General features: G+C 39.7%; 1 protein-coding gene and 2 pseudogenes across 3 annotated transcripts; all 3 read right to left on the reverse strand.

Annotated features, from left to right (window-relative positions):
- Positions 1 to 396: 396 nt before the first annotated feature.
- On the reverse strand, positions 397 to 2,130 carry LOC110773163 (S-adenosyl-methionine 4-1-methyl-2-pyrrolidinyl-3-oxobutanic acid methyltransferase-like; annotated as a pseudogene). The gene is made up of 4 exons (XR_015826446.1): positions 1,966 to 2,130; positions 1,369 to 1,773; positions 963 to 1,223; positions 397 to 875 (listed from the first exon to the last, which is right to left on the reverse strand). The product of XR_015826446.1 is annotated as an S-adenosyl-methionine 4-1-methyl-2-pyrrolidinyl-3-oxobutanic acid methyltransferase-like (transcript).
- A 3,057-nt stretch (positions 2,131 to 5,187) lies between these two features.
- Positions 5,188 to 6,929, reverse strand: LOC110746402 (S-adenosyl-methionine 4-1-methyl-2-pyrrolidinyl-3-oxobutanic acid methyltransferase-like). Its single transcript, XM_088245202.1, has 4 exons — positions 6,822 to 6,929; positions 6,162 to 6,566; positions 5,757 to 6,002; positions 5,188 to 5,667 (listed from the first exon to the last, which is right to left on the reverse strand). The coding sequence occupies exons 1-4, from the start codon at positions 6,894 to 6,896 to the stop codon at positions 5,308 to 5,310; spliced, it is 1,086 nt and encodes a 361-aa protein (XP_088101328.1). The 5' UTR covers positions 6,897 to 6,929; the 3' UTR covers positions 5,188 to 5,307.
- A 1,732-nt stretch (positions 6,930 to 8,661) lies between these two features.
- On the reverse strand, positions 8,662 to 10,140 carry LOC110746403 (putative methyltransferase TCM_000168; annotated as a pseudogene). Its single transcript, XR_015826510.1, has 3 exons — positions 9,687 to 10,140; positions 9,113 to 9,373; positions 8,662 to 9,025 (listed from the first exon to the last, which is right to left on the reverse strand). The product of XR_015826510.1 is annotated as a putative methyltransferase TCM_000168 (transcript).
- Positions 10,141 to 22,298: the final 12,158 nt, after the last annotated feature.

Here is a 22,298-nt window from a genome sequence, read left to right on the forward strand (position 1 = left end):
AAATCCAATTACATGAAAATATCAATGACCAACAAGCTTAAATCATAAAAGTTCACATTCAATTTCGCATACAATAACTAGATTGGAGTTTTGGGTTCAAGTATCAATTGTGTGGTGGATTTTTTTTATTTTTCTTTAAAAAAATATCTTTTTAAACTTGAACTGGAGTTTCTAAAATCTTCTTTGTGTGATTCTAATCAACAAAAAAACATCTAATTAACAATCTTGAACATGAACTTCTTTTTTTCAAGGGTCTTAAATTTGAGTTTGGATAGCTAGTTAGGGTTTTTGGTTTTCTACGAATCAAAAACTGAAACTAAATCGATAATTTTCCGAAGAAATTTCACTTCCATTTCCTTTAATGTGTATTAAATCGAAGTATGAATGGCATAAAGATGACCAAATGTAAACAACTTTATTCTTAACAATAAACTGAAGTCCAAGAGACCTCAAAGGTACAAACGTTACATAAACAAAGCATATGGAACATAAGACCCATTTCTTGAATATTCATCTCAATACTTCTTTGTCAACGAGATAACCAGGTTAATGAACTGGCAGTTCTCCCTTTTCATGTGATCGTGAACATCTGCTTCAAACCTGTGAAACAAATCATCCATCGCTTCTTCTCCGAATTGGCTCACCAGAATTGGCTCTGCCACAGCCCTTATGTCAGTGGCAAATATTGCAGCCCTTGTCTTCTTATCAAGGCCACTGTTAGCTTGCTTTATATAAGAGTCCCAATCATTTTTGAAAACTTAAAGGTTTTGCAAAGTAAATGATCCTTCAGCCTGGATCACCTCTTCTATCTCCTTCGTTGTAGGTGTATAGAATGGCATATTGAATGCGTCCAATTTTTCCTCACCAATCAAACCCTGATAATTCATCAAAATATACATTTCTAAATAGCTAAAAAGGAAATATATTGCAGCCCTACTTGCTAGAATCTAATATTGAATTACCTCTAAAACCATGTCATTGAGTTTCAGTCCTACAAATTCCCAAATGCAGAGGGGATCTTGACTCTTTATGCTGCCAGTGGTTGTGAGTACCATACTGCCTCCTGGGACAAGCTCTTCTGCACGTGACCTCAAAAAGACTGTGAAGTCCCTTTTGAATTGCTCCAAGTATTGCTTAAACACAACTGGTGGGCTTGTCTTTGCTATATATATGTTCCCCTTGTTAAGTCCCTCTTCTTCTTCAGTCACCAAGCCTTTTGGAACCTACGTACCCACACACACACACACGTTGTTGCATTATAAATTATCAGACACGATTTAAGCAGTAAACAGTATAATAAGGACACAAGGATTGATTAAAAAAGGAAAAAAGACTGGAGGGAAAGAAAAAAAGAAAAAAAATTTAAACCTCAGAGATCCAGTGGAGAGCATAAGAAGAGTGAACAAAGTGCAGAGAATTGTTGGGGAAGAGCCTGCCATAGAAAGAGCCAGGCATTCCTGCAATGAAACATAGCCCAAGCTTCTTTTCAGGTTCTTCATCAAGTTTCTTATAGAAGCCTGGCAATGACCTGAACACCGTGTTGAAATCGTTTCGGGGAAGATCATTCAAGAAGGCTTGGAGTGATGGAGGTGGGAGGTTGAGTTTTTGGAAAGTGTTGCGGATGTTGTCTATAATATCTGATACCACCAAAAGGGTGTTGGGTCCTGAAGAGCATCCCAAGTCCGCTATTTTCAAACACTCTGGGAAGAGAGTGCAACACAGCTCCTCTATGCTTGCATCAACTATAGGCTTCACCGTTGAAATTACTGCTCTCTGAAAGAAAGAAAAAAGTTTAAGAAAGCATGAATTTTGCGTATTTCTGGTTCGCAAAATAGTTTGAGAAAGAGCCGTGCTCTGTAAGTGGTGAATATACAAATTATTTACTTTTCCTCTTATAAGTACTTCATATAAAATCAACTAGAGAGAGAGAGAGAGAGAGAGAGAGAGAGAGAGAGAGAGAGTAACTTGAAGTAGGGAATTGTTTGCATAGCTTGTCTTCCCAACTCCTCCATTCATGTGTAGGACTTGCTCTACCTCCATTTTTATGTTCTCAAATAATTCTCCTCTCTCTCTCTCTCTCTCTCTCTCTCTCTCTCTCTCTCTCTCTCTCTCGGTATCTATTCTGCTGGAAGACTCCCTCATATTTATAGCAAGACGCTTACCCAACACAACTAACTTATTACTTTTTTACTTCGAAAGTATCAAAAATTCCAATTCACAACTACTAACTTGCACCAATAAATTTTAACGTTTTGAGGTGAAGGTGGAGAGGTGGGGGGATGAGTTGAAGCGGGTCGGGTTTCGGCAAGATGCTTACCCAACACAACATAACACAGCTTACGTGGGATATGATTTGATTGACCAAGTGTACAAACAACCTAAGTACGTCATAACACAGCTTATTACGTAGGGCCCCATAAGTCACAAGCGTCATAACACATCTTTGGCACCATTAGGTGTACACTACAATTTTGAGAGAGAGGGCCACCTATTGGAGCTTAATGACGTGGTCAATCCATGACAAATGAATCATCCAGCTGAGCCGAAGGGGCCAATAACGTGAGATTTAATGGTCTTGTTCAAAAGGAATTTCCTTTCCATGGGGATGCCAGGTATAGAAACGTGTCAAGTATTGAGAAGGAGAAAAACTTTCTTGGTATCCCCATCCAACGATCTCTTGACAGCTGTCACCCATTAAAATTGAAAAAGAAAAAAAATTGACACATGTCCATTTGGTTTTCTGATTTTGAAGGTGATGTGATATAATAGAATGAAACTTTGCTGTTTTGTGGAATGGGAATACTTGATTGGGACAGTTTTTCTTTTTCTTCTTTCCCTTCTCAATATTTGGAAATTGGAATGACAGTTTTTGTTCCATGCCAGCTAAAGGCTTTCCTTATACAAGAACGCTTGCAGCAGATCTGTCATTCTTTGATACAATGACAGCTTAACTATAACTATGCATATCACTGTCAAGTGTGTCATTTTGATAATATGATGAGGGTGTATGGATGACATTGAAATTTGGACCTGAGAAGACTAATAGTACTACTGTATATATTAATTAAGTTGTATATCCTAATGGGAGTTTCTGCTGGGTAGATGTACAGTGTCACAATTTCTAAATGGAAAAAACAATGCCTAAATTGAGAAAACAAATATCAAATCTGATTGCTATGTTATTATTCAGCTGCTCTAGGCATCAAAATAGAATAAGCCCAACAATAATAAACTCAAGAAAATCTTTTATTTGAATAAAGGTGGTTTATTAATTAATATATTGCTTATTAAACATGTATTTGTGGAGTGAAGTCAAACAAGTGATGAGTGGCGTACTAACCCGTTTAGGAGAGCTTCTGGAAGGGCTAAAAACGCTTATGACAGTGTTTGGTAGAAAAGTCTAGAAGTACTTCTGGGTTATAGAATGCTTTTCAAGGCAGCACTTTGATTATTTTTGAAAATTTTAACTTCTTTATTTTGACTTGTAATTGAAAGAATTGCAACGTATGGGGTAAAGCCTCAATTATCATGAGGGCATATTGTATTGATTTATACAGTATTACAGATAGAGTCCTATATCAAGTATGATAAGAATATAATGTAATCAGATAAGCAAGAGGAATCCCACATGGGATAAACGTAAATACAAGATAGATAGTCCTAAGGACAATAGTCATCTAATACACCCCCGCAAGCTAACAGGGGAGGAACGCACTAGAAGCTTGGAGGTCAGCAGCTGGAAACGTGGAATAGACAACCCCTTCGTAAGAATGTCGGCAATTTGGTCATGATGGTAGCAAGATAACGAACATCAAGCTCCTGCCGCACAACTTTTTCACAAACATAATGATAATCGACTTCAACATGACGAGTATGCGCATGAAAGACAGGATTGGAGGCCAAGGAGATGGCGCTAATGCTGTCAATCTAGACATCCCATGTCTGCTTCCTTATCGCATTTTCAGACAAACTTTGGTTCACGTGGCCATGAAAAAGCTTGAGGCTGAGGATTCAAAGTACAAAAACAACCGAACCTTGATTTTGACTTGTAATCTCAAGTAGCTAAATGACAGTTGCCTTTTTTTGGGGGGTTCAGAAATGGCAGTGCATATTGGGGTTGAAGTTTGGTCAGTGTGCCCAAATTATATTCCAGGACATAAGTTAATTAGCACACCTTCGACTTGCATTGTGATTTAATCTACAGTTTCATGGGACAAAATGAAAGTTTGCTGCAAAACCACGGGTGTGGCTCTGCTTTTTTATTTTTTTATGTTTTTCGTGGTCAAAAGTGGCTCTGCTTCTGACCATAAAAACTTAGTTGAAATCAACTTCCTATGCTGAAATGAACTTAGTTGGAATTGTGGCGTTGAACTTGATTTGTTAACTACTGCAAGTAGAGAAAAACTTAGTTGAAATGAAATTGTTATACTGCATTTAAATTACTCTAATGGGTGTGATCCTAATCAACAAAAAAAATTTAATTAACAATCTCGAACATGAACTTCTTTTTCAAGGGTCTTAAATTTGAGTTTGGATACTTAATTAGGGTTTTGGGTTTTCTACGAATCAAATACTAAAACTAAAATAAAAATTTTTCGAAGAACTTTCACTTCCATTTTCCTTGCCTTCAGAGATAAAAATAATAATAAATCGAGAAAAACTTGGTTTAATGTGGCTCTGCAATTTTTTTTTTGTTGGTCAAAAGTGGCTCTGCTTCTGATCATAAAAAATTAGTTGAAATGAACTTGGTTGGAATTGTGGCATTGGACTTGATTTGTTAACTACTGCAAGTGGAGAAAAACTTAGTTGAAATGAACTTCTTATGCTGCATTTTAAATTACTCTAATGTGTGTGATTCCAATCAACAAAAAAATTTAATTAACAATCTCGAACATGAACTTTTTTTTAGGGTTCTTAAATTTGAGTTTGGATAGCTAGTTAGGGTTTTGGGTCTTCTACGAACCGAATACTGAAACTAAAAAAGAAAATTTTCCGAAGAACTTGACATCCGTTTTCCTTTAACACGTTTTAAATCGAAGTATGAATGGCACAATGTGAGAATGTGAAGGTGAATAATGTTTCACATTGGAAAGTTAAGAAATCTAGCAAGGGTTTATAAGGAGTTTGACTACTCCCCCCATTGCCAATTGGTTTTGGAGTGGAACATCAACTTCTATCACACAAAGATGACCAAATGTAAACAAATTTATTCTTAACAATAAACTGAAGTCCAAGACCTGAAAGGTACAAAGATAAACAAAGCAAATGGAACACACATCTTGTTGCCCCATTTCTTGCATATTCATCTCAACGCTTTTTTGTTAACGAGATAACCAGGTTAATGAACTGGTAGTTCTCCCTTTCCATGTGATCAAGAACATCTGCTTCAAACCTACGAAACAAATCGTCCATGGGTGCTTCTCCGAATTGGCTCGCCAAAATCGGCTCTCCCACAGCCCTTATGTCAGTGGCAAATATTGCAGCCCTTGTCTTCTTATCAAGGCCACTGTTAGCTTGGTTTATATAAGAGTCCCAATCATTTTTGAAAACTTCAAGGTTTTGCAAAATCAAAGATCCTTCAGCCTCGATCACCTCTTCGATCTCCTTGGTTGTAGGTGCATAGTATGGCATATTGAATGTGTCCAATTTTTCCTCTTCAATCAAACCCTGAAAATTCATCAAAGTACATTTCAAATTAGCAATAATTATTATGTCCCAAATCTATTAGAAATAAATATGATCTAATATTTAATTACCTCTAAAACCATGTCATTGAGTTTCATTCCTACAAATTCCCAAATGCAGAGGGGATCGTCACTCTTTATGCTGCCCATGGTTGTGAGGACCATACTGCCCCCAGGGACGAGCTCTTCGGCACGTGACCTCAAAAAGACTGTGAAGTCCCTTTTGAATTGCTCCAAGTACTGCTTAAACACAGCTGGAGGGCTTGTCTTTGCTATATATATGTTCCCCTTGTTAAGTCCCTCTTCTTCTTCGGTCACCTACGTTGTTGCATTATAAACTATCAGACACGATTTAATAAATATTATTCTCTTAGATCCAGGGATTGATTAAGAGTAAACAGTATAATAAGGACACAAGTTGATTAAAAAAGGAAAAAAGACAGGAGGGAAAGAAAAAAAGAAGAAAAAAATTTAAACCTCAGAGATCCAGTGGAGAGCATAAGAAGAGTGAACAAAGTGCAGAGAATTGTTGGGGAAGAGCCTGCCATAGAAAGAACCAGGCATTCCTGCAATAAAACATGACCCAAACTTCTTCTCATGTTCTTCATCAAGTTTCTTATAGAAGCCTGGCAATGACCTGAACACCGTGTTGAAATCGTTTCCAGGAAGATCATTCAAGAAGGCTTGGAGTGATGGAGGTGGGCGGTTGAGTTTGTGGTAAGTTGTGCGGATGCTGTCTATGATATCTGACACCACCAAAAGTGTGTTGGGTCCTGAAGAGCATCCCAAGTCCGCTACTTTCAAACACTCTGGGAAGAGAGTGCAACACAGCTCCTCTATGCTTGCACCAACTATGGGCTTCACCATTGAAATCATTGCTCTCTGAAGAAAAAAATAAACGAGATTGAAGGAAGCATGAATATTGCATAATTCCTCCTCTCTACCAGAATTTTTTTTTGGTACATAATTTTGGTTATAACTTCTAACTATCAAAATAATTTTAGAAAGAACCATGTTCTTTAAGTGGTGGATATTATGTCCATATATATATATATATTATATAATATATATATATATATATATACACACAGAGAGAGAGAGAGAGAGAGAGAGAGAGAGAGAGAGAGGGTGACTAACTTGAAGTAGGGAATTATTTGCATAGCTTGTCTTCCCAACTCCTCCATTCATGTGTAGGACTTGCTCTACCTTCATTTTTGTGTTCTCCCTCTTGGTACCAATTCTGCTAGAAGACTCCCGCATATTTATAGCAAAATGCCTACCGAACACAACTAACTTGTCACATTTTTACCCCAGACTTTTATAAAAATTCCTACATTTTAGAAGATATTCCTACGTAACACATCTTTGGCATCATTTGACAAAAAGAAAAAAAAACAGTGTGTGCGCTAATTAATAGTAGATCGCATACAATTAAGATTCCTTGTTTAATTGTATCTCGATTTATTATTAATTTTATCTCTGAAGGCAAGGAAAATGGAAGTGAAAGTTCTTCGGAAATTTTTTATTTTAGTTTTAGTATTTGATTCGTAGAAAACCCAAAACCCTAATTAAGTATCCAAACTCAAATTTAAGACCCTTGAAAAAGAAGTTCATGTTCGAGATTGTTAATTAATTTTTTTTTGTTGATTAGGATCACACCCATTAGAGTAATTTAAATGCAGTATAACAAGTTCATTTCAACTAAGTTTTTCTCTACTTGCAGTAGTTAACAAATCAAGTTCAATGCCACAATTCCAACTAAGTTTTTATGGTCAGAAGCAGAGCCACTTTTGACCCCCAAAAAAGAAAAAGAAAAGCAGAGCCACAGCCGTGGTTTTGCAGCAAACTTTCATTATGTCCCATGAAACTGTAGAGTAAATCACAATGCAAGTCGAAGGTGTGCTAATTAACTTATTTCCTGGAATATAATTTGGGCACACTGACCAAACTTCAACCCCCATATGCACTGCCATTTCTGAACCCCCCAAAAAAAGGCAACTGTCATTTAGCTATTTGAGATTACAAGTCAAAATCAAGGTTCGGTTGTTTTTGTACTTTGAATCCTCAGCCTCAAGCTTTTTCATGGCCACGTGAACCAAAGTTTGTCTGAAAATGCGATAAGGAAGCAGACATGGGATGTCTAGATTGACAATTGATAATTCATTGTTGTTTGTGATTCTGATGGTTAGTCTGTTCACAATGTTACAAAGGTACTTGACTAGTTAATTATATTCGCCACATTCTGTGTTCAAGGAATACTTGGTGCAAATCAAAAGGGACTTCGTGGTCTTTTTGAGGCAACATGCACAAGAGCTGGTGCCTTGGGGTAGAATGGTCCTCACAACCATCGCCAGCATAAAGAGCCATGATCCCCTCTACATTATGGAATTGGTTGGATTGAAACTCTCGATGACATGGTTTTAGAGGTAATGTGTAATATGGATGATTAGATACTAGCTAGATGGATAATAGTAAGTAGCTAGTAACATTAAACCGCATGTATGGCTGTTATTTTGGATGATATGTCGGAAATATGTTTACTACAATTAGTGGCTTTTAAGTGCTAACCAGTTAATCTTAATACGGCGCTAATCACTTATCTGGATTCACTCCAGAATACTTTCCATTATCCGAATAGTTCATTTTCTTAAGTTATCACAGGAAGATCATCGCTCGAAAAAAAAAATCCACTCAAATAAAAAAGTATTCAATATCTAATTGAGACTACAAAAGAAAGACACAATATTTTGCGTAAACCATAGAATGGTAACAACAATAACCAAATGGCTACATGGTTTCAATTTGGGTGGATTTTTATAAGGATGATCTTTGAGCATGAATTCAAACATGAACAATTCGAATTATGAGATTAAATTGTATAGTGGGACAAAACAAGTGGTTAGAGACATTAACTTACTATACTATACTATAATAATCACTTCAGATAAATGCAAAAAAGTGCTTTGTACCACTTTTTTAACAACATTAATGTAGAATATAATAAATTTTTCAACGAGATAACCAGGTTAATGAACTGGCAGTTCTCCCTTTCCATGTGATCAAGAACATCTGCTTCAAACCTACGAAACAAATTATCCATCACTTCTTCTCCGAATTGGCTCTCCAACAGCCCTTATGTCAGTGGCAAATTTTGCAGCCCTCGTCTTCTTATCAAGGCCACTGTTAGCTTGCTTTATATAAGAGTCCCAATCATTTTTGAAAACTTGAAGGCTTTGCAAAGTAAATGATCCTTCAGCCTGGATCACCTCTTCTATCTCCTTCGTTGTAGGTGTATAGAATGGCATATTGAATGCGTCCAATTTTTCCTCACCAATCAAACCCTGATAATTCATCAAAATATACATTTCTAAATAGCTAAAAAGGAAATATATTGCAGCCCTACTTGCTAGAATCTAATATTTAATTACCTCTAAAACCATGTCATCGAGTTTCAGTCCTACAAATTCCCAAATGCAGAGGGGATCATGACTCTTTATGCTGCCAGTGGTTGTGAGTACCATACTGCCCCCTGGGACAAGCTCTTCTGCTCGTGACCTCAAAAAGACTGTGAAGTCCCTTTTGAATTGCTCCAAGTATTGCTTAAACACAACTGGAGGGCTTGTCTTTGCTATATATATGTTCCCCTTGTTAAGTCCCTCTCCTTCTTTGGTCACCAAGCCTTTTGGAACCTACGTACACACGTTTATGCTCATGACTTATCAGATTAAATTATCAGACATGATTTTAGAATTATTATTAGTTTACCAATTGAATAAAGTAATAAAAAATAAAAAAAATTCATAGAAGACTGGTTGATAAAGCTAAAAAATTAGACAAACTTGCAAGATATATAATTTTTTTTTTTTAAATCCCTAGTTGATTGAGAAAGTCTTCTCATGGAAACATTTTTATGTTTGACTAAAAATGAGTTATATATAACTGGGTGTATGAAGAGTTTATGCCTAATAACGACTCAATGATTGATTAAAAAAAGAAATCAACCTCAGAGATCCAGTGAAGAGCATAAGAAGAGTGAACAAAGTGCAGAGAATTGTTGGGGAAGAGCCTGCCATAGAAAGAACCAGGCATTCGTTCCTGCAATAAAACATGACCCGAACTTCTCATATTCTTCTTCAAGTTTCTTATAGAAGCCTGGCAATGACCTGAACAACGTGTTGAAATCGTTTCCAGGAAGATCATTCAAGAAGGCTTGGAGTGATGGAGGTGACCGGTTGAGTTTTTGGTAAGTTGTGTGGATGCTGTCTATGATTTCTGATACCACCAAAAGGGTGTTGGGTCCTGAAGAGCATCCCAAGTCCGCTACTTTCAAACACTCTGGGAAGAGAGTGCAACACAACTCCTCTATGCTTGCACCAACTATGGGCTTCACCATTGAAATCACTGCTCTCTGAAGAAAAAAATAAACGAGGTTGAAGGAAGCATGAATATTGCATAATTCCTCCTCTCTACCAGATTTTTTTTTGGGTGCATAATTTTGGTTATAACTTATAACTATCAAAATAATTTTAGAAAGAACCGTACGTTCTTTAAGTGGTGGATATTTTATATATATTGTTTGTAGCATATCTGACCCTCCACTCATACAGCGACGTGTGGATTGGTAAAACTCCCCAATTGCCCAAGGCAGCGAACAATCGGTATCACCTACCGATTCTATCGAACAAACCTCAAAAACTCCGTCCAAAATATTCAAAGACTCGTGTCAACCTCACAGGGCCCTCCCACGAGTCCCACATCGAAATTAAGTACTAAGAGCATACCAAATGCCCTCTATAAATAGGCCCCTTCACTACAATACAGGGGCAAGACTTTTTTGGCTTGACTTTTATGCTAAATACATTGTCAGTAACAAAAGCTCTTAGAAACAAACTTACTTTGGCATTGGAGGGTCTTAGGCTGGTTCCACATCGGTTCCATAAACCTCACGAGCCTCGGCCTCCCTCTATTCAGGATCAGCATCTAAGGACGGGAAGAATCTGCGTCACGCGCTCAATCGATCTCTACATCGTCCACATCACTTGTAAGTTGCACTCATCTCTATCTGTTCAGTTTTAGTGCCAACAGATTGGAGCCGTCTGTGGGAAATTGGTCACCGATCGACCCATATCTCAAAACTCTGAGACTAAAAAATGAATCCATCTTCGTCCCTCCCTGCCGATGGCCCCATCCTCGGCATCACTGGTGAGCCAAGCGCTGCTCCCCTGCCTCACGCACAGCGGACGGAGACGCCTGTTTGGCCAAATACTTTGGAAACTCGTGTGGAAACTCTACAACGGGAAATGGCTAGAATGCAGGAGCACAACAATATCCTCTCCTCCAAACTTGATGACACCCAGAGACAACTGCATGATCAGTAAACGCACTCAACCCAGCTGCAGGACGGCCTGGAACGGACCATCCAGCTTCGGTAGGAGAAATCGTTTAAAAGTGTGCGGAAGCCCAGCGCTCAGGATAAAGGGAAACAGCATGCCGCTGGCAAGCCATCTGCCTCCCGAAGGCTATTCGTACCCTCCCTAAGGGAGTGTCACCAAGAGTACCAAGTTCACTCCGACTGTCGCGATAGGATCAACGATCGACGCAAAGAGCGACAGCCTTCGCCCATCCCAATCCAAGCCAAACCGATCGACGTCTGGGGGCACTCGGACCAAAATTCCCCCATACGCCGAAGGTACGACACGATTGGCCTGGAAGAGACGGACGAATCAGACTATGTCCCAACTTCACCAGGAACCACAATCTCCCACCGATCAGCAGGACCTTCGAAAGAGCACCACAGCCACCGATCAAATAAAGAGAACGATCGGCATGGGGGAGGCTACGAGAGAAACTCCAGCCGAACGGCAGATCAAGAAATACAGGGATACAAGGCCGACCGACGGGTAGATAACCAGGCGGTAGAACCCTTCGGTGACAATCTCCCCTGCACCGATCCCACCATCCGTCTTCTCCTCCAAAATATGAACCGCATTGAGGAAGAACAAAACCAAGCTCGGACACCAACGTGGGGAAAGGTACAACCGGGACCATTCACCAATCGCATCTGAACGTACAGACACGAAAAAGAGGTCCAAGCACTCCTAATATCGTTCTACTCAGGAGTGGAAGATCCTGTAACTCACATCCACACTTTTCAATCAGCCTTGGGTTGCAAGGGGCTCACTGAAGAAAGCCAATGCTTATTGTTCCCCTCCACCTTGGCCGGAGCTGCCTTAAATTAGTTTTACCGATTAGAACCAGGTACGGTGGATTCTTTCGATCAATTGAAACAAACCTTCCTCAACCATTTTATGATTCAGACCGATCGCTTGTACTCTATCGATGACCTTTATACCGTTCGGCAACAAGACGAAGAGCCCTTGAGAGAACATGCGGCTAGGTTCAGCCACGAATATTCCCGATGTCCTGAAACCGACGACCGGGCGGCCTTCGGCCCTTTCAAAAGTGGTCTCTGATCATCTCAATTTCGCTATCTAGTCCACAGCAGCAACTGGACCACCTACGCCGAGCTGATGAAACAGGCAGCTATCCATGCCAAGGCCGAACATTTCAACTCCAGAGGACCAGCTTCGACACCACCAAGCAAAACAACACCAGCCGATCGACCTTCGACACAAAACTATGACCGATTCCCAATGCATTGGACGACCAATGAGGCCCCCTACCGAAAGGCACCACCTGCCCCGCTCCTTACGAAGCAAGAAACAAGCGGAAGGACAACTTCCAGGATCGGCAGGACGGTAACAAAAGGGGCAAGGCCTCTGGTAGGCGAAGCAACTTCGGAGATTCCAAGAAAAACCGGCCGGAAGAAGCCGTCCTCATGACAGAGAATCAGATGATACCGAAGCCAAACAACCGCAAGCTCCCTCGGCAGAACGAGAAGGACACAGGAGTCTTCTGCCGATACCACCAGTACAACGGCCACGATATAGAATTGTGCATCGCGCTTCATAAAATTGTCGAACGCCTAATCAACGAAGGAAAGCTGGATTAGTACCTAAGCACAAAAAGGGCATCGGACCAACCATCGAATCGGCATATCAACATGATCAGCGGAGGGGCGCCCATAGCCGAAGCCAGCAAGCGTTCCTTAAAAAACTATGTACGTGCCATTCGGCACCCCCAGATCATCAGCGTAGCGGGAGGACGCAACGACAAGTTCCGGCGAATCGGTTGGGAACCTATCACTTTTTCTGAAGAAGAAGAAAGAGGCATCATCTTCCTCCACTCCGATCCCATGATCATACGAGCGGACATCTCCGACTTCGATGTGGGGCGAATCCTCATAGACACAGGCAGTTCGGTCAACGTGCTATTTGCCGATGCTTTCAATTCCCTCGGCTTCGATCCTCAGCACCTAAACAAAGATATCACCCCCCTCCTAAGCTTCTTTGGTGACGTGATTGAACCAATCGGCAGTGTTCAACTCCCGTTCGCCATCGGCACTATCCCCAGACGAACGGTCATCTACACTCACTTTCTGATCGTCGATTGCCCAACGGCATACAACGCCATCATCGGCAGAATGACGCTCACAAAACTGAAAGCCATGCTGTCACCACACATGCTCTTCCTCAAGTTCCCCACACACGTTGGCGTCTGCTAGGTGCTGGGGGATCAGTTGAGCGCACAGACATGTTACGTTTCGGCAACAAGGGAATCGGTAAGAGCTACGCTTCGCAAAGCATATTCAGTTTCTACCAAAATGGCCGTACCGAAAGACAAGGGGGCGGACAAACCAGATGATCCCAGGGATGAGGCTGTCACCCCACCGGCACGACCTATTGAGGATTTAGAATCGGTGACCCTCTTCGAGGCGCAGCCCAACCGACATGTCCGAATTGGTACCACCTTGAGTTCGGCGCTACGAGACGATTTCATTGCCTTTTTGCGCGCCAACACAGAAGTCTTCGCCTGGTCATACAACGACATGCCCGGCATCGCCCAAAATATCATCAGTCACAAGCTCTGCATTTGTCCCACCTTCAAGCCCATCCGACAGAAACGGCGAGCCTACGATGCCGAACGGTACGAGGCAATGCGGCTCGAAGTGGATAAACTGAAGACAATCGGCTTCATCCAGGAGGTAACTTACTCAATTTGGTTGGCAAACTCGGTCTTGATCAAAAAATCTAACGGCGCCTGGAGAAAGTGTCAGGGCTATACCGATTTAAACAAGGCTTGCCCAAAAGACAGTTTTCCTTTGCCAAGGATCGATCAGCTGGTAGACGCCACGGCAGGCCATGAACTTCTCAGCTTTATGGATGCATACTCAGGCTACAACCAGATATTCAAGAGCCCTGCCGACCGCGAACATACGGTATTCATCACCGACAAGGGACTTTACTGCTACAATGTAATGCCGTTCGGCTTGAAAAACGCCGGAGCCACATACCAAAGGTTGGTCAACAAAATTTCTCTGAGCTCATCGGCACCTCAACGGAGGTTTATGTGGACGACATGCTGGTCAAAAGAAAAATGGCCGATTGTCACCTCCACAACCTCTCACTCATGTTCAATGTCTTGAAGAAATACAACATGTGCCTCATCCCAAAAAATGCGCCTTCGGCTTTTCCTCCGGCAAATTTCTTGGCTTCATGATCAGCCAATGAGGCATTGAGGCCAACCCTGAGAAAATCAAGGCATTGCTTGACATGCAGATACCAAGGACACAGAAAAATATCCAGAGCCTCATTGGGTGTGTCGCCGCTCTGGCCCGATTCATATCAAAAGCCACCGATCGATGTGCCCCATTCTTTAAAGCCCTCAAAGGAAGCAAACGGAAGATTGTCTGGACTGCTGAATGCGATCGAGCCTTCCAAGACCTTAAAGCCTACATGAGCAGAGCGCCCCTATTATCCACGCCTCTTCCCGGTGAAAAACTTATTCTCTACCTCTCAGTTTCGACAACGGCACTCAGTTCCGTGCTCATCCGCAAGCCGAATGGCATAGAACTCCCAATTTTCTATACCAGCCATGCCCTGCAGAACGTCGAGTTTCGGTACCCCGAGCTGGAAAAACTCGCCTACGCTGTCGTCCTCTCAGCACGCAAGCTTCGGCCATATTTTCAAGCTCACACTATTGCCGTTCTCACCAATCAGCCTCTACGCCAAATACTACAGCGGCCAGAGACATCAAGAAGGCTAGTAAAATGGGCCATTGAGCTCAATAAATTCGACTCACCCTCAGCCTGCCGAGAAGGGACAAGCCGTGGCTGATTTCATCTCTGAGATGACCACGTCCCAAGAAGCAGATCCGGGCGATCTCACCCCCGAACCGGCTTCAGCAGCACCCGTCGCCCATCCGACTGAAGGAACATTTAATCCATCAATTCCCCTATGGACTCTCTATGTGGACGGTTCGTCCAACCGACAAGGTAGCGGGGCCAGCTTAGTACTAAAAGCCCCTGACCAAACGACCATCGAATATGTCATCCGTTTCCAATTCTAGGCTTCCAACAACGAAGCCGAATACGAAGCCCTTTTAGCAGGCCTTCGGCTCGCTAAAGAGATGGGAGTTAAACAACTCAAGATATGCAGCGACTCACAACTTGTCGTTAATCAAGTACTTACTGAATTCGAAGCCAAGGATACTTCGATGGCTGCTTACTTGACACACACCCGCCGATTGCTCCACCACTTTACCGCGTATCAAGTTCAGCAGATCCCCAGATCCGAGAACAGCCACGCCGATGCCCTGTCACGCCTTGCATCGGCAATCGACGATAACGTAGGCCGCCACGTGCCGATCGAAGTCCTCGCTCAGCGTAGCACCATTGACACCGAGGTACATGCCGTTGTTCGGTTCCTTTTTTCACATGATTTTTCATGTTATTCACCCACTATTTTGAGTTAGTTCTTGACATTTTATAGCTTTTTACTTCCTTTTTGTGTTTTCTTAGATTTTGCCTTGGTTGGGATGAAAATGAGCTAAAAGTGCATTATTAGTTATAAATTCTGTTTTTGTTCATTTTCGTAGGTCAACTTCTTGGCCTGGGATCAACATGCTCTGTTGCTCGGATGAGGTCATGATCTTCATGAGACTTGTTCCAATGGATGTTAACTACAACATATCCAAATTTGAGCTTCATTGGACAAGTATTGCCTATCCAACCAATCCATCATGTTACCACAGTTCTGGAAATCCGGATTTGGCCAGCTTTTACCTCCCTTGTGTCATCTTAACTTCTTGTTACCATAACTCTTGGTAACAAGGAATTACATTTGTAAAATAGATATTTTCTGAGCTTTTGGCATCTTTGTGAAGTCAAAGCTTCATCATGGCAAGGGGACAATGGGCTAAGGCTTTATCAAAGGTGGTAGTTTTATATTAAAAGGTAAAAGCTGGAAAGGAGGAGAGAGGGAGGAGAAGTCAAAATTGCAATCTGATATTGGGAGCCTTTTGATCGTGGGAAATCAGGCTATTCCACATTCTACACAACTTGAGAGCAGCTTTTGGGGAGCTAAGAGCAAGGAAGGAGAAGGAGGTGCAGCCAAGGAAGAAAGGAGAAGACTTCCACCATTGAAGACTTCAAGCTTTCATCATTTCCAAATCTGTAAACTCCTTCTAGTTATATTTCGAGTTTGTATTTGGAATAAGTATGAGCAACTAAACTCCATAGCTAGGGCTTAGGTTGAAGCCCTAAACATGATTACCTTATTGTTTTGATGCTTGAGTGTATGAATTTCTAGATGTTGTTGATGAACCCCATTCACTAATTGAATTTTATGATATGTGTTTGCTTCCTTTGCTTAATCACCTTAGGTTGTATGCATGTAGCTAAAGTTGAGAAGTTGTGTAAGATAACCAAGAACACAATTTCTAATTAGCAACAAATGATTGAACTTGTTTAAGTGAGCATCATGTGAATTGGTTTCTTGACAACAATTGATGAATTCCAATTCACCAAATTAATCTATCCTTGATGTGTGTTTTCCTTGATTGATTACCTTTGAAAGCATGCTTCTTGAGGTTGTTGGGATTATGTGTATCTTCATGTTTTCCTAAGCAATAGATGGATGGAGTAAGAACCATCCATGTGAATTGGTTTCTTGAATACCTAATGTAAACACCATGCTATTAGGGTTCTTGTGATGTTCACATTCTCTTTGAACTTAATGGGTTTTCCTTGCAATCGAATCGAAGTACGAACCATACCTAGGTTCGGTTATGAGGAGGGCACAAGTATTGTAGCACGAACCATGCACTTTACGTATATTAGAGAGAATCAATGCGTCTTGAGCCACGACTGTTGCGTAGATACAGCTGCACCAAAATGGATTCAGTTGCATCCTCAACTTGTGATACTCGCAAGTGCACGAGCCGTTCGGTAGTATAGCGTATGTAAGTGCGAGGTCGATCCCACGAGGATTGGTGATTGAATGATTCAATTCATTTTCCCTACACAAAACAAAAATGAAAAAGAAAGGAAATAAATACAACAAGAAAAAAGGAAATAACTCAAGCAAATAAGTTCCCAAGTTCAATTAGATTAATGGATTGATTCTAGCTAAAGTATGATTAAGCCATGGTGTGTGGTCATAACCTTGTGTTCCTAATTCCCTAATTTGATCATTTGTTGTCTAACCTAAAATTAAGCATTAGGAACCCATTAAGCATAGAAGAACAATTTAAACAACCAAGCATGTATCTAATCCCTGTTGTCGAATGTCCATACATACTCTTCCTATTCATAGTTCAATTCGAATTAAAGCATGGTGTATACTCTTAATTCAAACCAAGATAGCTAACATGCAAGCCTAAATGGTGATCAATCATTCAAACTAGCATATTAACTTATAAGCATAATGAATAAGAACAAAAACCATAATTGAAACTTGGAAACTAATTCAACTTGAAAACTTAAGAAAAGAATTTACATTACAAAGAAAAATAAATTACAACTAAGAAGCAAAAGGAAAGCTAGAATTGAGAACTAGAAAGCAAAATTAAGAGAATTTGAGGGAGAGAAGGGAAGGGAGCTCTAGAGAAGTGTTTGAGAGCTCCCCCCCTTGGGGTGTTGAGAACTTTGAGAGGGAGAAGAAAGTATTGAGAACTTGGAGGATTTTGGAAGAACATGTGTTTGAGAGCTTTGAGAGGGAGAAGAAAGTATTGAGAACTTGGAGGATTTTGGAAGAACATGTGTTTGAGAGCTTTGAGGATTTTGGAAAGGTTGAGACATGTGTTTGAGAGATTTGGAGACTTTTGGAAGAGAGGAGAGATGTGTTTGAGAAAGAGAAGGGAGGAGTGTTTGGGAACATTGAGAATTTGATGAAGGAATGGGAGAAGTGTTTGGAGAGTGTTTGAGAATATGTAGGCTTTTTGGAGAAGAAAGGAAAGTGGTGTTTGGGAACTTTGTGGATTTTGGAAACTTGGAAAATTTGAGAACGTAGAGACGGGAGGAGAAAGTGTTTGAGAAGTTTGGAGAATGTTTATGAACTTGGAGAATTTGAGAACTTAGGGAAGGGAGAGAAGGGTGTTTGAGAAGTTTAGAGAATTTGATGAAGGAATGGGAGAAGTGTTTGAGAACATGGGGAATTTGGAAGAGAATGGGAATTGTGTTTGGGAACTTTGTGGATTTTGGAAGAGAGAGTGTTTGGAAAATTGGAGAACTTTGAGAACTTTGGAAGGGAAGACACATGTGTTTGAGGAATTGGAGAATGCTTGGAAGAGAATAGAGAAGTGTTTGGGAAGTGTTTGAAGATTTAGTAAAAGGAACATATTACAACAATTGAGAACTACAAAGGGAAATTAAGAGAATTTGAGGGAGATAAGGGAAGGGAGCTCTAGAGAAGTGCTTGAGAGCTCCCCCCCTTGGGGTGTTGTTACAAGCTTAGAGAACTTCCCTATTTATAGGCCTAGGGGAAGTGAAAATCAGAATTCAATAAGACTAATGCATACAACACTTGAATTATAAAATCTGAAATGGTTGATGCACTTGTATTAGAAAATCTGAAATGGGTGATGCACTTGTATTAGAAAATCTTGAATTGGTTGATGCACTTCACCACTAAATCCCACCAGCAGCCCTAGCTCATCTTCATGTCACCATGACCAAGCTTCCAACCAGAAATGATAGCTCATACCTAGCTCACCATGACCAAGCATCCAACCAGCACATGCTGAGGTCAGCATGACCAGCAACTTCAAGGGCTTACAACTTGGGCTTCTCTTAATCAAATTAGGACTTTAAGCACTCTAAATTGAAGTTCAGAATGTCTTCTTTCCAGCCATATGTTATTTGGGCCAATCCAAGGTCGGAGGAAGAAGTTAAGGCCGAAACAAATTGCTAACTCATTTTCCGCGCTGATAAGATCCATCCTGAGCATGGTTCTGTGTTTGCTAGGTAACGGACTCCAGATTTATCCAATGGGGCTGAATTTTGGATATGTTATAGTAAACACCAATTGGAACAACTTTCATGAAGAATGTGGCCTCATTCGAGCTATGTAGGTTGTTGAAACAATGCTTGCAATATGACCTACGGAACTGGACTGGCAGGGGGCTGTAGCCAAAATGAGTTTGTCTTTAAGCTCTTCATCCATTCATCCAAATTAGGCCTTAACATGCTTGAATTGCATGAATTATGCTCTCTAAAGCCATCATTATTACCTAAAGCTCAATGAACTGAAAGATAAACACAAAAAGGATTAAAAGCACAAGTTTAACTCAAAAACATAACCAAATCATAAGTTAAAAGGGTACAAAATGATATGTAATTTATGCACCGATCAAATACCCCCAAACCTAGATTTTGCTAGTCCTCGAGCAAAACAAAAGGAAAACAAAGATAAAAACAAACAAGAAGTTAATTAAACCACTTTCGTAGGTAACTCGATTGCATTTAGCATATGCAACAAGCCTTTAAACCTCTAGGCATCCCTAATAGGAGGAGTTGTGTCTCCTGAGGGTTTAACAGATACGATACCCACAAACGTTTTTCTAACTCTACAAAACAAAATGGTTAGAAAACTTATTAGATTTGTTAGTCCTTAAGCAAAATAAAAATAAAAATAATTATACAAACAAAAATAAAACCAAAAACCAAAAAAATAAATAAAATAAATAAATAAATAAAAACAAAAGAAAAGTAAGACTCAAAACAATCTTCCCGAACATTTTCTGAAGAGAAATGACTCATGCACATGACTCAAAAGTTTTTAACAATAAAAACTCAATTTTAGACATTATTCACAAAGCGGCAAAGTTCAAAACATAATATGCTCAAAGTGTAGTAGTGTGATAGCCAAATGCAACAAATTCCCCAATCTTAGTTTTCACACAATTTCAAAAATCATACAAAGCACAAGTTCAACTTCAAATCTCACCAAAGTTGTCCTCTCACAAATGAATCACTCAGAAGAGGGCTATAATGCAACACTCAGTTATAAACATGAGATTAGAGTTAAACCATAAAGACTTAACTCAAAATAGAAAGATGAAGAACTTGCATTAATATGATCTCAAGAAGGATGCCAAACACTTAAAAGCAGAAAATGAATGCAATTCAACCACATGACATTTAAGATCAATTTAGGTCTTTAGTAAAGGTTGTAATTGGGCCAAGGGAGTAAGGTGAGTAAGAAATGAAAGGTATGGATAATACAAAGTCCAAGGAACTCGCAATGTAAGAGCATAAAATAATTGTTTACAAGACTTCGAATCATCACGATTAGATTTTTTCTTTTACATGATCAAAACTCCTTATACCTTCATTTACATTGATTGATACTCCTTTCCTTTAATTGAACAAACACCAATTTATTTTGAAGGCCCAAAAATGAAATTTCAATCAACCACCACTTAAATTTTCTCTTTTCTTTCACCAATTGTGTGATTTTTTTTTCTTCGAAATGTAACACCCATTCCCAAACTTAGTATGAAAAACACATCCCAATTAAAGCTCATGAGTTCCTTAGAAAGGTAAATATTTGTTTTTCGGGCTAAGGCGAGGAAATAAAATTGGTAAATGAAAGAAAAGGTTTACATGTAGGCTCAAAATGGTTAACAATGGAAAATCATGCTTAAGCATGCATAAGGTTAGCTTGAAAGGCACAAACGATCCAAAGAGGGCCTTAATATCACTTCTTAAATGTCATGAAATCAAATTGCATAAGAATGAATGACTTTTAAGTGTTCAACCAAATCAATGAATAATGAGATCAAACAACAACTTTGATGACAAGAAAATAAGAGTATGTATATAACACTCATGAATTGAAGTACAAGGCTCAAAAGCTCACTTTATATGGTTGGTTATATAAGTCTAATTTATGCTTCATACAATTCTTTAGATCATGCAAATCCTTTAATTGGAAAATTATGAAACAAATGGCAAGTTTAAAGAAGGTTTCAAGCATATCATGTTAGAACAATGCTAAATTAATTTTTTTTTTTTAATTTTTTAATTTTTTAATAAAGAAAAAAAAACACTAAAATAAAATGAAATCCAATTTTCATTTAAGTCATGCAAACATTTATCACAATCTCATCAAATGTGTTCGGAAAGTGAATAAAATCAAAATAAAAATAAAAGCAAGACTCAAACAAAATAAAATAAAAATAAAAACAAGCAAAAAAAATTAAATTAAATTAAGGAAAAAAAATCAAATTTACATGCTAAACTCCAATACCCCCAAACCTAGAAATGAACATTGTCCTCAATGTTTAAAAATTAGGAACAAGCAATGTCATAGCAAGAAATGAAAGGTACTAAAGTAAATATAAATCACAAAACACACAAGAATTAAAATACACAAATAAAATAATTACAAAAATAAAAATTACAAAACAAACAAACAAACAAACAAAAAATGAAACAGTAAACCCTAATCACACAATTCTGAAACCCAAAAAAAATTTGAAGCCCAAAGCCCACAATTTCGAAACACAAACCACGGTGAATTTAACCCACTTTGAAACCCAAACTAAAGTGAAACCCGACCCACAATTTGTTTTCATTTATGGCTTTTTATTATTATTTAGTTTTGTAAAAACAAACTATCGAACCGTGATTAGCAACACAAAGAGCGGGATTTTAACATGGGTCATGATGTCTCGGTTCAGTGTAAGGGACCAACAGACAGGGCGAGACACGTGTCGACGCATAGAGGCGCCGCAGACTCCACAAGCAGAAATTACGGGGCCATACAAAGTCATGATGACTTTACTGAACGCGTCCGTTCAGAAAGGTCACGTCGAGATAAATGTGTTGGGTACGGTTGGAAAGCGAGAAGGTTGTGGGACTCGATGAATGCTGGAGATTCAGAAATGCTTAGACGCTGCAATGGCTAGGGTTTGTCAAAGACTATATCTATAAGAAGGAAAAAGAAGGGGATAAAAACAAAACCACAAACTCAGAAACACAAAAGAGAAAAGAAGAAAAAAGTGAGAAATCAAATGGCCTCTTCCTACCCATTTTCGTTGGATCTCAACCTAGCTCCACCGACTCAAACACGGGGCCAAGCAGCAGCACCAGTATGGATGCCCTACTTTGGCTCCTTACGGGGGCCTGTGTCTGTCAATGACTCAATACTCCTAGACAACGATGTTGCTATTGGAGTTGGCAGAAATTTAGTGACTCCCAAAGATATACAT

Source organism: Prunus avium, chromosome 8 (genome assembly GCF_965620075.1).
Source record: "Prunus avium chromosome 8, drPruAviu1.hap1.1, whole genome shotgun sequence".
NCBI classification, from domain to species: Eukaryota; Viridiplantae; Streptophyta; class Magnoliopsida; order Rosales; family Rosaceae; genus Prunus; species Prunus avium.

Coding starts and splice junctions, on each gene's coding strand:
- LOC110746402 (XM_088245202.1), bottom strand. CDS start 6,896: ATGAAGGTAGAGCAAGTCCTACACATGAATGGAGGAGTTGGGAAGACA. Junction 6,567..6,821: donor CAAATAATTCCCTACTTCAA/GTTAGTCACCCT, acceptor TTTTTTCTTCAG/AGAGCAATGATTTCAATGGT. Junction 6,003..6,161: donor CTCTCCACTGGATCTCTGAG/GTTTAAATTTTT, acceptor GCAACAACGTAG/GTGACCGAAGAAGAAGAGGG.